The sequence below is a fragment of the Rhincodon typus genome, chromosome 14 (genome assembly GCF_021869965.1).
Source record: "Rhincodon typus isolate 14 chromosome 14, sRhiTyp1.1, whole genome shotgun sequence".
NCBI lineage: Eukaryota > Metazoa > Chordata > Chondrichthyes > Orectolobiformes > Rhincodontidae > Rhincodon > Rhincodon typus.
The window spans coordinates 43,828,202-43,852,670 of record NC_063345.1 but is presented as its reverse complement, the minus strand read 5'-3'; the positions used below and the strand labels follow the sequence as shown (position 1 = coordinate 43,852,670).

Sequence of the window (24,469 nt, the reverse complement as noted above, 5' to 3'; positions counted from 1 at the left end):
CAGTCTGCAGCTCTGCTCACTAGAGGTTCCTTGTTTCCATTGCCCTACGGGAAACAAATGCCATCTGACTGAACGTGACCTGCGAACAACTATACTTCCTGCACAAATGCCTCAGAAAAATCAGCAAGACAGATTACCAAAAAAAATGAAACCAGAATGATGCAACACACTCCAATTTTATGGACTCCCCAAGGTATACAAACCAGGAGTCCCCTCAGACGTATTTGTCTCACTACCAGGTACACCAACATATAGACTTGCCAAAGAACTACAACAGAAATTGAAATACTTAGTTGACAACACTACCCACTCCATCCACTCATCCCAAGAATTCCTCAACATCATCAAGGACACCAGGATAGAAGAGGACGAGATGATGATATCCTTCGACGTAACAGCACTATTTATATCCATAAACGTCGACCTAGCCAATTGCCACACTACTGGACGAATCAAGTAGGCAGGCACCTCAGGACACCAACAAAGTCAATAAGGACACCACCATGAAACTACTAAATCTGTGACTCACAACCCACTTCACCTTCAACAACAGCATATACAAACCAATCAATGGAACACGAATGGGATCCCCAATATCAGAATTGATTGCAGAAGCAGTAATGCAAAGGTTAGAATGGACAGCGCTCCCCAATATACAACCCAAACTTTGGGTCCGATATGTAGATGACACCTTTGTGATTATTAAATGCACAAAGCCAGAAGAAACCCACTGACACATAAACAACATCCTTATCGGGATAAAATTCACAAAAGAAGGAGAGAACAATAACCAACTACCCTTCCTGGACACAATGGTAGAACGCAAAAACAATGGGGTGCTCCAGACTAGTGTATATAGAAAGACCACACATATGGACCAGATACTCAATTACACGAGCAACCACCCTAACGCCCACAAACAGGGCTACATCAGGACACCATTTGAATGAGCCACAACACATTGCATCAACCCAGAACTACACAAAGCAGAACAGGAGCACCTGTACACAGTCTTCAAAAGGAATAGATACCCGAAAAGCACAATCTGCTGTTGCCTCCAAGACAGACCACGACAGGAAGACACAACATGACCAGACTCAATAATCACCCCACCATACATCAAGGACATATCAGAGATGACCACAAGACCACTCAGACCCGTAGGTATCAGGGGAGCCCACAAACCAACAACCACTCTACGACACCTACTGACGAATGTAAAGGATCCCATACCCAAAACCAGCAAAACTCGGATAATACACAAAATACCATGCAAGGACTGTGAGAAACACTACCTAGGCCATATTGGAAGAAAACTAACAATACGGATATACGAACACCAACTAGCCACCAAGGGACACAACCAATTCTCATTTGTCTCTCTACACATGGACAATGAGGGACAGGGATTCGACTGGGACAACACATCCATAATCACACGAGCCAAACAGAAACACACCAGGGAATTCCTGGAGGCCTGGTATTTCGTAATACCAACGACCCCAGCAAACCAAGGCATATAAATAACAAGCAGGACAGAGCACCAACACTTTATCGGAGGTGCACTGACGATGTTATCTAGCAGGGTGACGAAATGTTTGCAACCAAACTCACTGGCTCAGTGAGCATGTCTACAATCTCATCCACAACCTGAGCTACAAATCTTCTCGAAAACTTTAGAAAGCTATCTTGTTGCGCACATTTCTCATTCCATCAACGCTGGTGTATCCATTGTCCTACACCCATTCTGCTCACTAATGTTAGCTACTGCAATTCGCTGGCAGGTCGCTCTGCCGTTGCAGTCAGAGCCCTTCTCTATGATAATATCTTTGCTTCACCATGACATTCAAATATCTCCTTCCCTTTCTTGGACATTTATTTTTAATGCAATGTGCTTTTGAAACATTGGCCAGAATCTTGAGGATACCACCCGAGGGGTTCTTGGTTGTTTATAGAGACTCAGTCATGTCCGCTTATTGTCTCTTACTAGGAAGAACTACCATGTCATACAGCAGTCTGGAATGTTACAGGACAGTGGTGAGCTTTTTCCCAGAAACAAGGACACCAGGGATGAAGGCCACATCCACTGAGAATTTCTAGCCAGTTGGAGCCTGGCAATGTTATTGAACAGCAGTGTCACTGGGGAGGCAGTGGCTGTTGCCAGTAAAACACCCACCCAAGGCCTACAAGTTCAGACAACAGGTTAGCAATGGCGTAAGGAAGTCACAGAATGGGTGCCAGGGGAGAGGAGTCATTGGCAGTAAGGGCAGTGTGTGGTTCTCAGTGGGGCTTCCACATTTCCTCTTGCCAGATCTCCTGATCAGCCAGTGGGTGCCTTTGATCGAGGCACACTCTGGAAGCCCACAGGCAATCCTGCACAGTTTGTTTGTTGTACTCCATGTATACCAAACCCTCATTAGCTCTGACTTAATACCAGCAGGGTGGAGTGAGGTTCTTAAGTGGGCATTAATTGGCTGTTTGAAGGCTGCAGTTTGTAGCAGAGCAGGAAGGCTGACCACAGTTTTAATGTGTGAAGATGCATCCTCAACTACCACATCCTCGTCTTATTGAATGTCCTGTCCCACCATCAAATTAGTCACCAGAAGGGCAGAAGATTCCAGTAATCATTTTGGAAATGAAAAGTGTAAAGCAAAAGAAGCTGTTGAAATAGTAATGTTACTATTTTAATGGCGAAATTATATTGAAGCAATCATGTTCATTGCTGACTGCATTGAAACTGTTTGACATGTAAGCACAAAGTTGGTCATAAATTCAGACTCTCTCAAAAGATTTCCTAGATTCTGATTTTCCTTTTATGTTGATACTATTAACATACGCAAAAGCAATCACTTCTTATTTGAGGATTAGGTACAGGGAATTTATCCAAAGCTCTTATCAATTCCATTTTGTAATAGGAGATACGTGTTCAGTATGGGTTGTATAACTGACCCACCATGAATTCTCTTCCTGCCTATTCATCTTACCCCCTCTATGCTTTACCAGGCAACTGCAGCAGTTGCCCAATAACAGCAAAGTAATTTTGATTTTTTTTAAGTTGAGAATCTAACTTTGCATCAGTTATTCAATCAAGATTCCATTAAATTGGAATGGTTGAATGGCAGCCCTTGTCTTGCACCTCCACAAATCATGTACTTATGAAGCAAAACAAATAGAATGTGATCATTGATGCAAATAACACTACAATAGCATAATAGAAACTGATGACTGTAATGCTAAACAATTTTCTAATTGCAGCAGGATCTGTTTGAACTCTGCATTCTTGCATATGTTGATTCTTTTGGGCAGAACCAAATCTAAGGGCAAAAGTATTGCAAAAAGAAAAGGATTCAGCTTTTGTTTCTTGAGCCGTGCTTTATCAATGTGATTAAGAGCTGTTCACTGATTTCGAGAGAGTTTCTAGGCTTCATTTGGTGCCCACAAAGTCATTAGCAACTTCCCATTCACCTGGGAATTCTTTAGGTTAATTAGAGCTTTTGGCACTTTTTGATAGGTTTCCATAGATGTTGACTCTAACTGATAACACTAACTGCTCTGTGCAGATAAATGTAAAAATTCGTAGAAGAAAATATATGGAATTTGATCATTACCTGTACAATTACTGGTTCTATAAGCAGTAAATTCATTCATTATTTAAAAGCAATATTAATATTTATGCCTCCAGAATGCCATTAATAATAATTCTACTTTTCCTTGAGTTATCACAAAAATGAGAAGTGCGTTCTTAATTAAATGTGATCAACCTTTTGCTCTGAATTTAACCTGCTAATATTGTGAAACAAAATTCAAAGCAAGGATGCAATATATTTTTTTTTCCAAACTTGTGCATGTACATTATCTTTAAAATGTTAAGTTTGCAACTTAAACCTTATGGCTATGGGCCAATAATAATGACAGCCAAAAATCCATGGAAGTTAAGTTCCAGAGATAAAAATAATATTCTCTGTTACAATGTACAGCTTCTATTTCATTAAAAATGGATATTATATCTGAAATTAATACCAGTCATAAAAATCTTTCAATGTATCAAATCTGTTTTGGCTTAATGTGCTATTTTCAGTATAATGCATATAACACATTGTCTTAGCATCTGCACGTGCATGAAACCAATTTTGTACACTGCACATGTAGTACTACAGTGACTAGTCTTGCAATTAGAGAATATATAAGCCATTGTTTATTGCTGGAAATAAAGCAACTTCTGTAAAAATATTGCCATGAAATGCATCTACATTTATGCACCCACCTCTCAGAAACCTTATAAAAATTTAATAACACAGAAGAAATTAATTTGGTCCATCATGTCTGTGCTAGTCGACAAAGAGGTACTAAACCTAATCCAAGATTCCTGCACTCAGTCTGCGACTCTATCAGAGGTGGTTCATCAATTGGAAACCCACATAATTTTTAAGTGGGCTGAGAGTTTCTGTCTCCACCACCCTTAGGGTGGCACAGTGGTTAGCACACCCACATGTTCCAAGGAAGGGTCACCGGACCTGAAATGTTAATGTTAATGTGAATGATTTTCTCTTCACAGATGCTGCCAGACCTGTTGAGCTTTTCCAGCAACTTCTGTTTTTGCTGTTATTGTTGAGACAGTGGTTAGCACTACTGTCTCACAGCGCCAGGGACACAGGTTCTTCAGAGGGTTGCTTTGGACTTGAAGACTTGAATGGCCGACTTCCACAGTTTAGGGATTCTATGATTCTTTCAGACAGTGGTCTCTGCCATTCTTTCGGTGAATAAAAATGCTTCCTTATCTCTCCCTTACTTTAATTAATTTAAATCTTTATACTCTGTTTATTACACCCCTCTGTTAAGGTAAATAGATTTTCCCCATTCATTTAGGCCCCTAATGATTTTATACATCTCAATCTCAGTCTCTTCTGTTCCAAACTCAACCCCAGACTATCCAATTTTTCCTCATAATTTTTCCACTCCTGGCAATGACCATGCAAATCTCTTTTGTATTTTCTCTCATACATCAATCTTCCCTGTAATTTGATCACAGCTGTATGCAGACGTTAAGCTGTGGTCTAACAAGTTCTTTTAATATAGTTTTGTAACTTCTCTGCTATGGATTGGCTAATAAAGGAAACTATGCCATATACCATAGCTCCTTAAGGAGCTGTCCTGCTACTTTAACACTCCGTGATATACAATCCACTGTTCCTTCACACTATTCAATAACTTCCCATTTGTTCTGCATTCTTTTGCCTTGCTGCACATCCCAAAACACATTGTCTCTTTTCTAGACTGAGATCTATTTTCAATTTTCTTATTGTTGCAACTGCCATCTAATAGAGTTAACAACTCATCAGCTAAAGAGAAAATCACTGGCTCTCACAGAATTCTCAATGCTCTCAGAACCCATCTCCGCTTTATAGCACTTATCAACTGATCAGACCATATCTTACTGCAGTCTAAACCATTCCTCCCCGACATCAACCATATGGCTAATTTTTGTATCAGCTGCAAACTTCTTTATTGAGCCACTATATTTGACACTTATTCACTAATACAAGAAACGGCATGAGGCCCAAGCAATTTTGAAGCCTGTTTTCATCAACATACTGCTAACAAGCAGAGAACATCATGAAATTCACTAGTTTTTGCAGGAAGGAAAAATGGACCTTTAATCAGCTGGGAATTTGGGTCTGAAGGGAGGGGTGCAGGCAACCATAAGGATCTTGAGAAAGTTGGCAGCAATCTGAGGTTGTCTGGCAACGCAGGGGTTGAAAAGCAACCAGTGACTCTACATATATAGCAGCAATTTAACCACATATTAAAAGTGCTAAGGAGACTTTGAGTTCATTAAAATGGAGTGTTGAGTTCCAATATTGATTCAGCTCTCCTTTAGTGCAACGCATGACCTTGGTAAAGAGGTTGAAGTGTGTTCTAAGTTCAGCTGCCCAGAAGATCATTCAAATGCTGTTTGGCAATTTAGTTGTCAAACTGAGTCTTAATGATCATTCAGGCAGCTTCCCTACAGAAACCTGTGGAGGCTAATACTTCAATTAATACCCTCCCGATCAGTGGCCCTCGAACAGGAGGAAGCAGGTTGCTGTTGAGAATTTCAGGGATTATTTAGAGCCATGTTCAGTTTTCAATGTTTAAAGTGTTACTTGGCCTTTGACAAAGGCCTTTGAGACACATTAGAGACTTTCTGATCATTTTGTCAAGATTTCCCAATATTCTTCCTGGAAATTCTGAGAAGCCCTCACCTGAGGAATACAGTGCTACTTTATCTTATCAGAGAGCTTAAAGAAGTCACCAACAGAAAGGGAATGCCTGATCGCAGCAATTTTGCATAACATCCATGTTTTGGAGGCAGAATGGAATGAGATGAGGGCAAGTACAACATCACCATCTGCTACAGGAGTGAGAGTGCGTTCCTTTCACCATCCCCTTTTGTAGGTACAGGACATTCCTTGCTGCCATCCTACAACATTTTGTTGTGCATCAGCCACAATATTCCATTCCTTCAGTGGTGGTAGATGAGTGGAAGCTAAATCCATTCACAACAATTAATTCTGAACTGTCTTGGTGCTCTGATTTAAGGAATGATATTACTTCATTGGAGACAGTTCAAGGGAGGTTCACGAAGATAACTCCTGGTATGGAGTGATTGTCTTTTTTATTAACCTATTTTTCAAATCAACCTGTTCAGATATGTTGTTATACACCTCTGGAGCAGGTGGGACTTGAACCCAAACCTCCTGGTTCAGAGGTAGGGACACTACCACTGCACCACAACAGCCCCTCTTGGAGGGGTTGTCTTGTCAGCAAAGGCTAAACAGGTTGGGATTCTACTCATTGAAGTTTAAAAGAGGGGTAATCTCATTGAAAAATATCAGATTCTTAAGGGGCTTTACATGGTTAATGCAGAGAGGATGTTTCCACTCGTGGGATAGCCTAGGACCAAAGGGCATAGTTTCAGAATAAAAGGGCACCAACTTAAGACAGCGATGAAGAGGAACCTCTTCTGGTGGTTGAGTGTCTTTGGAACTCCTTGCCACAGAGAGCAATGGGGAAGAGTCAGTGTGTATATTTAAAGCTGAAATAGATAGAATCAAGGAAAACACAGGAATGTAGTTGTAAGGAATGTCAGATCAGCCATGATCCTATTGAATGGTAGAGTGGACTTGAGTGGCCCAATGGCCTACTCCCGTTCCCATTCCTTATGGGCTTCAGAACTGGCAAGAGTCTGTTACAATGTCTCCAGGTCTGTTTAAATCATGATAATCATCAATTACAGGTAATTCTCCTTTAATGCGATAGTCGCGTTCTTGTGTGACCTCATGCTATAGAAAATCGCACTATTGAAAATTGCGTTATAGGGAAATAGCTGTCAAAAATTGCTATACCTGCACAGCAGAAAATTTGCGTTATCCAAACAGTGTCCGCTATTCTTTCAATTGCATTACAGCCAATTTGCATTAGCGAAACACACATTATAGCAGAACTAACTGTAGTCCCACATTGGAGGCTAGCACCGGACTATCGATCAGGTGTAACTTATTAGCACAGGACCCACTTCGTGCCTGTTTTCATCCTTACAACATAACCCCTTTGTGAATTTAAAAGGAAATTAAAGTATGTGCACCTGTAAAGAAAAAAATGTTAGGCTAACACATTGATTACACACTTTTTCTCAAAGATTCTGATCAAAATCTTTCCTTTCCTTTTCCTTTCCTAATATATGTACTAATATATTTCTCTTGTAGCCCTGACCTTACAATTCATTGTGGATTGGATGCTGTTGGAGCTTGAGTATTGCCTTTTTTTTAACAAAAGTTGAACCTTTCACCCAACAAAGATTTGTTTCTCTAATTTCTTTATGGGATCTGTTCAGTTGCATTGTCCATGATGTGTGTGGCTGTATGTGTATTTCCTCTCATGCATTTATTACCTCACCAGTTTTTCTGATGGTATAAAATATCTGTCCTCCAATTTTGTCATTTCTGAAGCAGGAAAGTATAACTTTATTCTCTCACCACAAAAACTAATTGCATAAATCATTTTGAAGTTGAGTTGGACAAGTACTTGAGAGTAAAGAACCTAAAGTAAAAAAGCAAGAATGGAAAACTAAGCATGGCTGCTTTTTAAAGAACCATCACAAACAAAGACAAACTGAATGGCTTTCTTCTCTACTGTAAATTTTTATGATTGATGCTGACTGTGCTGTTGCAATGCTAACATTTTCTGATTTTTTTTTGGTCTTGTATGAATTCATTTGAGTTGAGATTTCTGAGAGGTGGTTTCCTAATTCCAGGGGTATGAACTAATCCATAACTCCTGTTCTTAGAGTTCTTATTCAGGGTTAACCGTGCAGAAACCTTCCCCCATTAAAATCTCGCCTTTCACTTTGTTTTACAACAAACAGAACACTGCGTGAGTAATGAAAATTGTGCACATCTAAAGTTTCCGAAGAGGGATTTGCTGTCCCTACCTCCATCCCCTCCCCACTAATATAGGCACACTTGAGGTTTGTTTTCAGGTTTGCTGCAATTGCTGCTACTCTCTGCAGATTTCCCACTTCCCACTGATGAGGGATTATCAGAAAGTAACCTGAGGTATTGTGAAAGCAGTTTCTATCCCAATGCACCATTAGTTTGCCTATTGGCTTGTGATCAATTTTCCGAGCAAGTTTTTTTTAAACATTTGTGCGACAGGAACAATGTAGCGCACTGAGACAAGTAAAAACAGAATAAATGTGAGGTACTTGGGGCTCCTATTCCAGATGAGTGGGGGTTTCCACAAAGCACATCGACTCCTGTTTCCTTAGTGTCAACAGTTCATTGACATTACAGCATTGCCTGAAATAGCATGAATGAGGTAAAAGAAATCTGGTTTAGCAGGTTTCCCAAACATATTTCAACAGCACTCTGAAGAAGTGAACTCTGACAGACTTGCATATAGAATGTACTGTTTTAATCAATGCAACCTTCCAGTACCTCTGCAGTGAAACTTGCTTTTTTTCAAATGGTATCAAATACTGGCATCAGAATAAAAAGGGACTTGATTATTACTCCAGCAAAGAAGCTGCAACCTGAAGCTGACCATGCACTTAAGTGTGCTTCAGGTTATTTTAAATAGCGCATTGTTTGACACAATGTCCTGATTTATCAAAAGTATGAGAGCAAGGCATTCTCTGCATTGCCAAATATGGAGTTCAAAACATTTGTGTTGTAAGTCACCGGGTTGAACTGAAGTATAGTGAGGCAAAGAATGAATATACCTGTTGTGTCAAATTGAGTAAAATGTTTTTCTTGTATAGATATCTCTGTCACATTCATAGTGCCTAGTCAAGAAACAACGTGTAATGCTGCCAGTGTTGTAGTTTCATCGCTTTTTACATTGTGGAGAGTTTTCACTGCGTTGCACAGCAGGTCAAAACAAAAGCATAACAGAGACATTTAAAGATAGTTATCAGAACTTTGATTTTCTGGCTTTTGAACTTCCCTAATGTTTTGGAAGAAGTTTACATGAAAGGCAGCAGAGACATACGCAGGGCCACTTGATCGCTTGATCCCTCCACAGTGACCTCCTTGCTCAGTGCTGCCCAGAAGAGTTGTTTAATTTTGCCACAGTTTCAGTTTGAAGGAGAGAGAACAACATTTTGAGGTTGCAGTTGTTGCAATTTATGAGTAGGGAGGTGCTTGTACCTAGAGGCGTAGAGTCATGCAGTGTAGAAACAGACCCTTTGGTCCAACCAGTCCATGCCGAACATAATCCCAAACTAAACTAGTTCCACCTGCCTGCTCCAGGCCCATATTTCTCCAAACTTTTCCTATTCATGTATCCATCCAAATATCTTTTAAACATTGTAATTGTACTCACATCCGCCACTTCATCAGGAAGTTCACTCCACATGTGAACTACCCTCTGTATTAAAAAATTGCCTCTTATGTCTTTTTTAAATCTCTCACCTCTCACCTTAAAATGTGTCCCCTAATCTTGAAATCCCACATCTTAGGAGAAAGACAACTACTGTCAATTCTATCTATATCTCTCATTATTTTATAAAGTTCTATCAGGTCACCTCTTAATCTCCTACGCTCCAGTGAAAGATGTCTGAGCCTATCCAGCCTTTCCCTATAACTCAAACCCTCCATACCTGGCAACATCCTGGTAAATCTCTTCTGAACCCTCTCCAGCTTGACAATATCCTCCCTATAACTGGGCGACCACAACTGGATACAGTATTCCAAAAGAGGCCTCACCAATGTCCTATACAACCTCAATATAATGTCCCAACTCCTATACTCAAACAACTGAGCAATGAAGGCAAGCATGCCAAATTTCTTTTTAACCATTTTAACTCTATGTAATGCAAACTTTAAAGAACTATGTACCTGCGTCCCAGGTCCCTCTGTTCTACAACACTACTCAATTGTAATTAATTGTATAAGCCCTATCCGTGTTTATTGTACCAAAATGCAATACCTCACAGTTATCCAGATTGAACTCTATCTACCATTTTTCAGCCCATTGACCCACTTGCTCAAGATCCCTTTGTAATCTTCGAAAACCTTCTTCACTGTCTACAATGCCACCAATTTTGGTGTCACCCGCAAATATACTAATCATGCTTTCTATATTCCCATCCAAATCATTTATATAAATGACAAATAAAATAGCACTCAGAACTGATCCCTGTGGAACACCGCTGGTCACAGGCCTCCAGTCTGCAAAACAACCCTCTACCATTACTCTCTGTCTCCTGCCAGTAAGCCAATTATGTATCCAATTGGCAAGCTCACCCTGAATCCCACGTGGCCTCACTTTATTAATTAGTCTACCATGCAGAACCTTGTCAAAGGCTTTACCAAAATCCAAATAAACAACTTGTATTGCTCTGCCATCATCAACCTTTTTGGTAATTTCCTCAAAAAGCAAATAAGTTTGTAAGACACGATTTTCCTCACACAAAACCATGCTGTATCCCTAATCAATTTCTTCCTCTTTAAATGTCCATAAATCCTATCTTTTATAATCACCTCCAACAAGTTACCCACAACTGAAGTCAAACTCACAGGTCTACAGTTCCCTGGTTTCTCCTTATAACCTTTCTTCAACAAAGATACAACATTAGCCACTTTCCAGTCGTCAGGCACCTCACCCTTAGTTATAGAAGATGCAAATAATTCTGCAAATGGTCTTGTAATTTCCTCCATTACTTCCCACAACATACTGCGATACATTTGATTAGGTCCCAGAGATGTATCTACCTTTATATTCTCTATGACCTCCAGAACTTCCTCTTCTGTAATGTGAACTGTTAAAACATCAAAGTTTATTTCTCTGCATTCTCTAGACTCCATTTCTTTGTCCACAGTAAAAATTGAGGAAAATATTCATTTCGTATCTCTTCCATGTCCTGGGGTTCAACACAAAGATGACCTCCTTGATCTTTAAGAGGCCCAACCGTCTCTCCAGTTACCCTAAATACTAACTCTAGATGTTGTAAAGAGTGTGAAGCAGCTCTCTATATAATTATGAAGCAAGAGAAAGCAGCACAGCCAGTCTTTCAAAGTCTGCCTAAAGTTTCAGCCCAGGGTGTGGTCCAGATCTCTAGAAGGGGAAAGTGGACGCTATGGCTGATGGTGAGTAGCTACCCCTCTCTGCTGGTGACTCTTCAGCTGCCGTTCCATTGCCATACTCACCTCATTTCTACCTCACTGCTGCTGCCTGCGAGGGCCTGCATGAGCAGCTGGTGGGACAACAGCAGGAACAGGTGCAGCAGCTGTCCTTGGCCATTTTCCATCATGGATAATCATTCCTTTATTTAGAAGGCTATAACCAAAGTAGGGATAAGAGCATCAGAATGTAAAATGACAACAGAGTGACCAACTGGATTGAGAAACTGTCTCTTTCGTCCCAATGGGCTGATGAATGATTTACTTGCCAACCTGCAGTAAATGACCTAGTTCTTTCAATTGCACAATATTGAGTACTGCAACATTTTCTAGGAGTATCATTAAACTATTGTATTTAGTACATACACTCATGACAATGTCCCTGCACTATTTGCATTTTGTGGATACAGTGTCTGTCATTTATACAATCTGCCATTCCAAATTTGCCAAGGTCTCTTTAACAGCATCTCTAAAACCCTTGACCTCTATCACCTAGAAGGACAAGGACAGCAGGGTATTGGAACACCACCAGTAAGCTCCCCTCCATGTCACATACCAGCTGACTTGCCTCATCATTGATGGGTCAAAATTTTGGAATTCCCCACCTAATAGTACTGTGGAAGTACATTTGACCATGTAGATTTGAACAGTTTAAGGAGGTAATTCACCACTACCTTCCAAAGGATAACTGTTAATGGACAACAATCACTGGTCTTGCCAGCAACCTTCATATCCCATGAATGAGTAAAGGAATTCACAAAAAAGATTGGGTGGATGAGATTGCAGTTTGAAGTGGCCTGGACCTAAGGTATGCATGGAACAGTTCAAAAATGGGAATGGGGCTGGCAAATTACATTAGGTGCCAGGTGAAAGATCTGATGGATAAGTTATTGAAAGCAGTCACCTCTTTTAATGCTTCTTGATTAGATGTACAGATTGAATGCTGTCAGGTAAACATGGAAAATTTCTTGTTTTGTTTTTCTAGTCTGATTGATGATAATCATGTGGTTAGTACTCCACATGACTAATAATCAGAAAAGACAATGAAACTTGACAATTTTATTATTAACATGTTTGTATAAATGAATGATCATCATGCACTTAAGATTACGGCAAAGCTGCTGACCTCAATATAGCATTGGAGGCAATCATTTTGTTAACAAAAAGAGTTTAGATTGTAGTGCTGCAATTCCTACAACCGATAGGATACAGTGTAGAGTATTGCAACTAAAAGAAGAATTGCCAATGTAAGAACAGAAGTTCCAATTGGAGAAGTCAATGTAAAATTTACATGCTCTTCTCTTTGTGTGTGTACTTGTGCAAATGTTAAGAATTTTTATTAATATTAAGTACTTATTGAATTCTCAAATCAAAATTTCTAACCTGCAGAATAATGTATTATACAATTACTTCCTCTTAAATCCTCTCTGCCACTTTTTGAGTTGCTTTCATAACTTTCCGCTAGATTTCTAAACACATACAATGGATATTGTATTCCTTCTTGAACCTGATTTTACGTACAATTTTGGATTGTCTTTACTGGCCATGATACAAGGTTTAAATAACTTGCTGCAGGATCTGCTATGTCAGTCATGCTGATTGGTGTTTGATTGGTGTGTATATGGGTGGTTTTATTTATCTAGAATTGTACTTGATGCGAAAGAGCAAGCTAGGACATGTGGAGACTTTTGAGGGCTGATGCAGTCAAAGGATTAGGAACTGTGCTTTAATGCTAATGAAAACACTCCAATACAAAACAGTGAAGTTTCAAATATGCTTTGTGGATAATCTTGGTTGATGACTTTTGGTTTCTATAACAATGAGAAGAATGTCATCTTGTCATGACTGTTGAAAGATTATTGACCTAACTTTAAATAAAGATACTTTCTGTTCTACAGCTATTGGATATCTTCTTGTTTGTCGTAATATTGGTTGGGGTATTGATAGAAAGCAAAACATTAAATAAAGCTTATCTTGAAACAACCATTTTCTTGGCAGGTCATTGTGTGTGCTCTGAACATTTTAAAAAACCAGAAACCTAGCTAAAGGGTCAAGGCTAATAGTCCCAGAAATCTGCATAGTTGAAAACACATCCAACATATCAAAAGTGGTTAGGTAGTCCTTTTCCTGAAGAAAAACATGAGAACGTAGGGGTAAAAAAAACTGAATGAGCAGGGAGCAAAATATCTTGAGGTTCTCAGGAGTAAGAGACATTGTGATGAGTTTACACAGTAAGGAGACAAGAGGAAGGCTGCAAAGGAGGACATATTTAAAGATTAGAAGGAATAATAGAACATGTTCACAATTTAGACTCATATGGCTAAGTAGGTCATTCAAAACAGAAAAATTCTGGAACTATTTCTTCCAAAAACAAATTGATCAAATGGCATTGTTTTCTAAAAAAAATACATATCACTAATAATATTATTGCAATTAAGCCCTAAAGTTGTTGAATGAAATTAATGGAAGGTTAGATCAAATAAACTAAAATAACAAGGAAAGCAATTTCAGACAATATGGTAAGTATTTACTTTAAAGGGATCAATAGTCTTTAGTGTTAAATTATAAGGCAGATTTTGGTACAGTCTCAGCAACAACAAATGCTATTTCAAATGGCAGGGTAATTCTGGGATTCGAACTTGCATTCCTGGTCTCTCTAAGTTTTTTGTTACGGCAGAGTAAGGGTGCTACACATTGCGTTCCTCACCTGGTTGGCTCTATTATGGGTTGGTAATCTTCTCATTCCCTACAATTTTCATTGATCAGGTCAGCTTCTGGATGACTCATGGTCTGTAGTAATCAGGAGTCATGGACCATAGTTTGGATTCAGGAATTTTTTTAATAGGTAAGTTGAAAAGATCATACTCAAGTGCCCCAGCCAATCCCCATGGCTGTTCATATACTCTGTGCAACTCAATGTAACCTCATGCCTCCAGTCACTCCCAATAGCTCCTCATTTTCTCTTATGCCAATTCATGCCCCTTTCCATGTCCAATAAGTACCTAACTAATGATCCACTTAATAAGAATGGCAAGTGTGGAACTTCTGAGAAAGAAGCACCATGTAAAAAATGTCCTTGTAAAGTGAGAGCTGAGAGATGGTACCATTCAATTATACAGTCTCCTGGCTTCACAAAAGTGCAGGGCTCAAAAGAAATAACTTGGAATCCAGTGACATACATCAATGGGGAAGCTTCTGCTTGCTGGTCATGCCCAGAATATGGGAAGTTGCTAAAGTGCATTCATCCTGCAGCATTCGGTCCATGAGATAAATCCTGAGGAGAAGTCCTACTCCCTGATTCCAAGACTGATGTTACCAATCGGTGTCACCACAGAGGATCGTTATGATCCATTTTCAAGCAGCAAGCTGGCAGGCACAGTAGTGGTGACATTTGTTTTGTATTCTGAACAAGTTATGTAGGGTTACGTTTCAGGAAAGAGTGATGGTGCTCCTTAAGCAGACTTTAGTTCGAAGAGTACATTGTTGGGCACAGTTTTATGATTGCTTCGAGATAGTTGTTGCACAATGTAGACAGGAATAAAAGGATAAGATGATGAGTAACTTGCATTGTCAACTCTGGTCAAGCCTTTGAACATCTTGCAGTGTTCTGAAATCCTGGTAGTGAGTGAGTTGGCATCCAGCACTAAGACCACCTCCATCTATACATCATGACTCTGGCCATTTAACCAGGGGTTGGTCTCTGCTCACTCCAATCTCCTGCAGGTTGAACTCCCTATGAGAACTTCCATGCCAAAATCCAATGAACAGTAGAGAAGCTATTCTTGTGTGAATGGATAAATTAAAATGCTACAGAAACACTGTAATCAGAATTAATATAGATTTTAAAATGAAAGAGATAAGCCAGAACTTATACTTTCCCCAATTTCAAGTCTAGTGCAGAAGAATGGTGTATGGAAATGAAACTTTTCATATGCTTTTGTTGGTTGCGCTTGTGTTCCACACTGATATTTATATTTCAGTTTCAGCAAGTGAGCTCTTCAGAAAACTGGAGTGCAACTTTTTGTCATAGCAATTGATAAATACAGAGGCATAAATAAAGATGTGTTTACAGCATACATTAGATCCAGTAAATGTCAGGCCATTGTGTACTGTTGTCACAGTGACAGTCCTGTGTGCATCATGCACTTCTGTCTCAATGATGATCTTGTTCACATCATATACTTTTGTCTCTCTTCTGTAGACAATGCATACTCTCCCTATGTGGAAAATCTGTCAACTTCCTCTCCTCATCACCCTAACCCCAACATGAGCAATGATTGTAATTCTGTTATGTGCTTTACATCAATCCATAAAGACATGCCCCTCCCCTGTTTCATCCAATGCGTAATGTGAAGGAGCTTTAATAGCATTCAACTAGCTTCCACAAAAATGTTGGGCTGAATCTTGTGTTTTATTGGCTAATTGCGAGTTGATTTACATTTTTTGGAGCATTTGCATTTGAGACCTCGTGAGATTTCTTCCCAAACTTTCCTCATCGACAACCTACCCTGCCTTTCTCTGATTCTATCTCCATCTTAACATGAACCAATCCTGGAACATCTCACCACAGCCAGGGTGCCTTAAGTTAACTAATATGCCTGGTAGTTGCACCACATTTAAAAGGCTGTTGTGCCCCCAGACAAGGACTGTTAGTCTACAGCTTTCCTGTATGGTTCTTTATGTTTGTCCTGAACATGGCTGACAAGGGGAATTTGGCACACAGTATTGAAGGCAGGGACCTGTACGCAAAGCAGAAATGCTGGTGAGCATCCAGGCAGCCTCCGAGTGAATTAGCTCTGTGAGAGCAAGTGATCGGAATGGATTTGCAGCTTGGTTGAGTCCATGAGCATATGGGCACGCCTCCCTGAGTGTAGAGTGTCCTAGCTGCAGCAGTACAATTATAATTGCCATTGCAGTATTAAAGTGCAGAACCCTACTATAAGTGGAGAGGAGACAATGCAGTTTCTAGGAACTCTGAAGAAACGTGTCAGATGCCAATATCAACGAATGGTAGGTGTATGTGGTTGGAGTCCAATGAATAAGCCCTGACCAGTTGGACACCGGGCATCAACATGGAAGTGGTTTGAAGTAGACGGCAAGCTGAAATCGGCTTTGACTGCCATGTTGAGAGTTCTCGACGTCTCGCTTGTTTGACACGTTTGGTCAGATATGAATCTGAATTTTAATGAAGTAAGTTGAGCCAAGGTGTTTAACAAACTTTAAATTCCTTTAACTGGCTGTGTGTTGCTGCTTGCCTCGCTGTTTGGCAACTGCATAAAATGTGCAACGAGATGTTTCCGATGTTGATAGGTCTGGCTGGAATTTTCACTTGATTCTGCCATGAACCTTGCCACAGCCCACATTGCTGCGACCTCTAAGATTCGATCCAAAGTAATCTTTTTAGAAATCTATACAGTTCAACATGAAAACTTGCTTGCTGGTGATAAATCTGATGAGTGGTCACTTTATTTTTTTTTTATTTGGGATTCCATGGCTGAGTATCTTCTACACAATTGCTAGAACTCTGCTGTAAGCTAAGTTTATTTTGTCCACAACAACTATTGAGCTTTGTTCAGAGTCCTAGAGGAATTGAATCATATTTCTTCAAGATTGAAGACCCTCAGGAAAATAAGGGGAAATGGAAAGAAAGCAAGAAAAAGAGTCAAGTTTTGAGGCCTTCTAATTCCTCAAATTCTTTAATTTGAAAACACGGTAGAATTGAGGACCTGGGAGATGCATTTTTAAAACCATTACTCTGACAATGAATTCAGTTATGAAGGTGTTCCATTTTTAACAGATTGTACAAGCAAATGTTAAGAATTGCCAGAACACCAAAGTATATAATAGTTCAACTGTAGTTGCTTATATTTGTAGAAGATGCACACAGTATAATGCTCAGTCCTGTAATGTGCTAGACTTGATCCATTTCTATGGTCACATCCTTAAACAGTGAATTGTTCAATATGATCTACTACATCAACTATATTGCATCACATTAACTTTAATTTCTCTTCAAAGATGCTGCCAGACCTGCTGAGCTTTTCAAGCAACTTCTGGTTGTGTTTCTGATTTACAGCATCTGCAGTTCTTTCAGTTTTTATTTAGCATCAACTATATGATTGTTTTAATGGCTTAAAACAATATCCAAGGAAAACAGCATACCTGTGTGGGTCCTTTGATGTGCTTTCAAATGAGAACTCTTGGTGTAAACTTTGGTGCAGCCTGAAAACAATACATTAGAATGCATCTCAGTTAAAATGTATTTTTTTTTCTTTTCAGATTTATAATCTGCCCCTCCTGCTTTTAAAAAAAGCTGTTACATTTAGTAATTCTAGGGTACACCTGTAGACCTCAAACTTCAGGATCCACACAGAAGGAAGCTGCTGAGATACTTTGAGAATCAGTCCCTTCAAGTACTATAAGTAGGATTATTTTCAGATCATTGAAATATCTTTACAACTGTATGGTCCAGGGTTTTTCAGCTTCAGAACCTCAATTGATAAATCAGGCATCAGATTTGGCCACGGATACTAAACACTCTTTAGAAAAAAAGAGAAACAAGGCCAGTCTGCAGCATTAAATTGATGAATAATTCCAACTGCTTGTTTATCTCAGTTTTTAAATAGCTACAATTATATGGATTTCCCAGTGTTTGAGCAATGAATTTAATGAGACAGAGCAGATTAGCAGTTGAACATCGCAAATATGCCCCAAGGGGTTCGTTGCTATTAGTCTTTTAATTATCTAAGGCCTCTGTATACAAAACTGATGAAGTAAGTTGGTTGACTAACTAACAAGCTCATCAATCATTTTTGTAAAGAGGACTACAAGCAAGTTGGTGTCTTGCTCACTTGCAAAATTTCAACTATTGCCATAAAACTTGGCAACAAAGCTGGGCCATAATAAATGCCTTCAAGCAATTTAAAATTGAGCTACACAGACCAAGAGGATTGCAGATACATTCACCAGTCTGAACGGGTACCTAGTCTCTTAGAGCAGAAGTAAGGCTGCTACAATTAACTTCACTGCTTCCAGGAGTTGATAAAGCAAAAATTGCACCAGATACATGTTCCTATTCTGTGATTTTGTTTAAAAGTTATTCATTCTTGATGTGAACATCATTGGTAAGTTTACTAATGACGGGTCTGTACAGAATAGATAGGGAGAATATGTTCCCAGTCTTGAACTGATTGCAGATAAGATGGCACAGATTTAAAGTAATTGGTAAAAGAAGCAAAAGTGATATGAGAAAAAAAACTTCAACATGTAGCGAGTCATTAAGGTCAGGAATCCACTTCACTTGCTGGAGGCAAGTTCATTTGAAACCTTCAAAAGGGAGTGAGATTAGTATGTAAAATTGATTAACATGCAGAGTTACAAGGACAAGGCAGGAAACTGGACCAAAGTGAATTGCTCATTTTGAATGCTGGTGTAGATAAGATTGCCAGAATGGATCCTTCTGCGTTATATGAGAAAGAGATATGAGAAGAGGCATGGCAGTGAAACGAAAATCATTCATTACTCTTGTTAGGTTACGTACTTATAATTTTTTAATTAAACAAGCACTCATACCTGGGAAGTCACAATGATGAATCCGTCTCTTCTCCAACTCAGGGTTGTTGCGTCGACTGTATTTTGTTGTCTGGAAGCCAGGTTGACAGGGCTGCATGGTGGTCTGAAGACTATGCATTTGAGGATGATGAACTATCTTTGATGCTACTGATGCAGCATATGATGGAGGTGGTGAGAGTGTATTGATAAGGTCAGGCTGGTTTTCTGGGCTACCAGGTTGAGAATTTGGAGGTGATGGCGGCAGATATGAAGTTTGTTGCCGATAAAACTGAGCTGGTACAATAAAGTTATTTGGTGATGATACAACAGGCTGAAAGTGTTTAATTGCTGACTGGGTAGACATGCTGCTTGCTCCAGCCATGCCTGTTGACATGGTAACACTGTTACAACTGTGAATAACTGTAGTGTTGCCAAGTGACTGGGTAGAGCTCAAAGGCATGTCGACAACATCTGTGTTGATTGGCATCTGATACAGTTGGGGCTGATGTGAACTCACAGGCAGTTGTAGCTCAGGGGAAGAGGCTTCCTGCTTGATGAAGATATTATTCACAGGAACTGACTGTGGCACACTGAACACACTGGTGAATTCAGGCAGGGCATGTGTTGTAGTGGACGTGCATGACTGGGTGAAGTTAGTGGCTGGCTCTGTCTTGACTTGTGAGAGAGCTTGCTTTGTTGGTCTGTAAAGGCCCGTTCTCAAGTGGGTGATATCAGGCAGGATCAGGTTGATATTCAAGCTGTATGGCGATGTTATCTGCTCCTCAAAAAACTCATCTACCACTGAGGCACTTTCTCTTCGATATTTCTTCTGATCCAGAACTGTTGAGGCTGGTGGAATTAGTGGGGCTAGATACCTGTCCATTTCCGATCTTACCTTTTTTTAAACAAAAAAAATGCATTTGTTTTGAGTACACTGTCAAAATATTAAAGATGCTAAGTTTTAAAGTTTTTAATTTTATGATGCCAGAACAACGAACTGTTAAGAGAAAGCTATTGTTTTAAATCATTTTGTTGAAGTGCACTCAAATGGTACCTTTTGATAAATTAACCAGTACCTACATACTTTATAATGTAAGTGAAGACATTCTTAAGACAAATTTTAAGACAGTGTTTTGTATCTAAGATCCTCTATTCAGAGAAGCTGATTGTTACTTTCAAGCTTACAGCAGGCTTTATTTGACACTTGTAAAACACAACTTGATGACACCATTTGCTAAATTCCATAAAACAGTAATTTGCCTAATGATTCAAATGGCAAACATTGAGATGATATTCCTAATTATTTACTTATTCCTAATGAAATTTCCTTTTTCCACATTTTTCAAAAAATTTCCTTACTTTTTCTACTCAAAATGACTTTCATGCGTGTAGAATCTATGACTGAAAGCAAAGAGGCAAGTCTCTTCTAGATCTATGCTTTGAAACATGCAGTTGGATGAAAGTAGCATTTTATTCAGTCTATAATCTCTGCTCGGTGTTATGTCATCCCAAATTCAGTAAGAGAGCAATCCGTGATGTTAACTACTAGTTTATCACTCAATGTCACAGTGTGACCAATGTTGCTACATTGCCCATGAAGTTACCCATCAGAATAATTATGACATTATACTGAAAAATAACAGCATATTCACCATCATTATTGGATTATTTCTCAAGATAAGCACTTTCTAAATAGTTCTCCATTAAAGTTAGATGTTTGGTTTCAATGCCACCGACAGTCTTGGTAAGTAGTCTAACAAGCATTATTGCTTCGTAATGCTGTTATAATTACTTATGGCACCATTAAACTTGACATTATTCTAGTTTCAGAAACGTTTCATCTTTAAAAATGGCAGTATTATTTAGCAAAATTTTATCTAGATTGTATTTAATTGTAGCAGCCAAAATCTGATGTGTGGGTGTTTACTGACAGTAGCTTGACTGGTTCAAGATTGTAATTCCAGCAAAATATATATTAGATATTTTCCTAATCAGAGTGACTTTGTATTTCAAAAGCATAACTGTCAAGACAAGATTTCCTGTATTTTTCTAATAGCTTCTGTACGATGGGAGTAATTATGGATTTCACAGCAATACTTCTTGGATATCATTCAATTTTTCCATCCTTAACTAACAATCCCATGCAAGGGAGTTTCAGGTCATCTGGTGGTCGTACCAGGAGTTCACAGCTACTCCACCATACCAAGAATACCTCAATAAATAATGAGCATACTTTATTGAATAACAGCAATTGAAAGCTGTATGTTTTCCAACTAGCTGTGCCCAGATCTCTTAACACTCCTTTAGCTTTTCTCCTTCCTTTTCGTGTGAAGGAATAAGTGCTTCCTTTTAAAGTAATCTTCTCACCGTGGTCCATTTTCATACTCCAGAAGGTGCTGCACAATAAAATTGTCAAAGAGGTAACTAAGCACAAAGCATGCTGTAAATGACCAACAGCACTCTTCTATCACATGTTTCAAGCTGGTTGTTTGAGTTCTGCAGATGAATATTATTGGGTGAAGTACATAGTATTTCAATTACATCCAATTACCACAGCCTGCTATTCGTTGTAACCTGTCAGAATAAATGTTTTGTTGCTGTATTCTTATGTTAGCATTATCTGAAAATTGAGGTTTCAAGGCCAACTCAAGAAACTTGAGCATTAACTCTAAGCTGATGCAGCAGTGCAGTTACTGAGGGAGTGTTGCATTGTTGATATTGTTTCCCTCCAATCTCTTCTCGATATAAAAGATTTCATGATGCTACTATCTCATAAAACAGCAGGGGAGTTCTCTGAGATTCAAGACCAATGTTTATCTTTCAGAAAATATCATTTAAATGGATTACCTTATTACAGGCTGTACCTAAAATAGCTGCCATAGATCCTACATTATAAGAGCAAGAAATATATATAATATTATATAATAAAACCCAAGGCATTTTACAGGAGCAGTATAAAACAAGATATGACACCAAACCACATTGTATCAGATAACCAAAAGCTAGGTAAAATAAATATTATTGAAGGCATGAACGGATTTGAAAACCAGGGTAAGAATTTTTAAATGAGCATATTGCTGAACCAGAAGCCAATGCAGGGCAGCAAGCGCAGATGTAATTGGTGAATTGGATTTGCTGCGAGCAAAGATTCAGGTAGCACAGTTTTGGATAGCCGCAAGTTTACTTGGGGTAGAATGTGGAAGACCAGTCAGCAGAGCTTCAGAATTGTCAAGTCTTGAAGGCAACAAAGGCACAAATTAGGTTTTCAGCACCCTATGAGGCCAGGTAGGGGTGAATCATAGAATCCCTGCAGTGTGGAAACAGGCCCTTTGGCCCAACAAGTCCACACTGAACCTCAGAGCATCCCATTCCCCTATAACCCACCTAATCTACATATCCCTATGGGCAATTTAGCATGGCCAATCCACCTAACCTGCACATCTTTGGACTGTGGGAGGAAACTCACACAGACACGGGGAGAATGTGCAAACTCCTCACAGATAGTTGCCCGAGGCAGGAATTGAACCCAGGTCCCTGGCACTGTGAGACAGCAGTGCTAACCACTGTGCCACCGTGCTGCCTGTGAAACTGAGCATTGCTGCCAAGATATGGTTTTAGTGATTATGTGAACATTATACGTAGTCAGAAACTCATGACAGGGTCAAATATGACATCAATTTTGTGGACTTTCTGGTTTAGTCTTAAATTCTTGCCAGGGAATGGGATGGAGAAGAACTTGTGTCTGTAATTAAGGAATGGTTTAGGAGTGTGGACTGTAAGCAATCAGTTTAATTTTTCCAATATTTTAATTAGAAAAAAATTCTGCTCATCCAGTAATGAACATGAGATAAACAATTTTGTAATTTAGTGACTTTCACAGAATGAAGAGAGGTAGGGTAAGACAGAGGTGAGTGTTGTCAGCATGTGTAAGCTCGTGTTCTGCTTTCAAATGATGTCACTGTGGCAAAATATTGATAAGAAGTTAGGAGAGGGTCAAGAATAGATTTTTGAGGGACATTAGGGGGTAACTGTGTGGAAGCAGGAAATACAAGTGATACTCTGGGTACGAATAGATTGATAACAATGGAATGATTCGAGAGCAGCGCCAATCTGCTGGATAACAGCGGAGAAGTGTTGGAGAATAATGTGCTGAATCATGTAAAAAGCTGCAGAAAGGTTGGAAAACACAAACGGGAATTGCTTACCTTTATCGCAGTTACATAGGGTGTAATTTATGCTTTGGTAAGAGTCATTTCGATACAGTGGCAGAGGCAAAATCTCATTGGACTGTTTCAAATTTGGACACAAAGGATAGGTGGGCATGAATTTAGGAGGGAGAAACATGTTCTAGGACTTTGGAGAGGAAATAGAGTGGTAGGAATTGGAGCAAGAGGAGAGATATGTTAGGAAGCACTTCTACTTACAAAGGGTGGTAGAGCTTTGTAACTTGCTTCCACAAATGGCAGTTGATGTTAGATCAGTTGTTAACTTTAAATCTGAGAAAGATACATTTTTATGAAGCATGGGCCAAAGGTAGCAATGTGGAGTTAGGCCACAAATCAGTAATGATCTCATTAAATGGTGGAACAGGCTCAAGAAGCTAAATGAGCTACTCCTGTTCCTATGTTCCAATAATTTACAAAATGAATGGATTTAAAGGTAGGTGTTTTTTGAGAGGAGTGATGATGGTAAATTTAAAAGAAGAGAGAATTACTAAGAATATCAGCCAACATGGGGAGCCAGGAGGGAAAGTTGGATGGTCAGCATTGGGTTATGTGAAGGATTGCTCCTCAAGCATTCTTCTTTGGCTATAAAATGCATTAGAAAATCCTGCAATCACGAAAGATGTGATATAAATACAATGCGTTTTTCTTAGAGTTTACCATATATAGACAATGACTTGCTGTTAAACATTGTTTTGCCAGAAAGCCGACGCAACTCCACCCATTGCTGACGCCACACGGCCCACCACCGACGCCAACGTCGCTCCGCCCATCATCTCCACAGCCAGCAGCTCCAGAGGACACAGTAGCACCCAGCCCTGCCGAGTCTTCACCATCCCCCCAGACCTCCCCCTTACTGAGGACGAACGGTCAGTCCTCAGTAAAGGGCTCACCTTTGTCCCCGTCCACCCAAACATCAACGAATACCGGTCATGCTTGGACATTGAACAGTTTTTCCGCCGCCTCCGCCTCCGCGCTTACTTCTTTAACCGTGAGCCTAACCCTCCCTCTACTGACCCCTTCTCCCACCTCCAA

The 24,469-nt window shown here is 39.5% G+C and overlaps 1 protein-coding gene across 2 annotated transcripts in view; it reads right to left on the bottom strand.

The window, feature by feature from the left end:
• The window catches only part of klf5l (Kruppel-like factor 5 like), a 75,313-nt gene that overhangs the window by 24,436 nt on the left and 26,408 nt on the right, over positions 1-24,469 (bottom strand). For both annotated transcript variants that reach the window (XM_020526723.2, XM_048605212.1), the window contains 2 exons: positions 19,233-20,106; positions 17,823-17,882 (listed from right to left, as the gene is read on the bottom strand). In XM_020526723.2, coding sequence (XP_020382312.2) covers positions 17,823-17,882; positions 19,233-20,106 — 934 coding nt within the window. The remainder of the gene's footprint in view (positions 1-17,822; positions 17,883-19,232; positions 20,107-24,469) is intronic.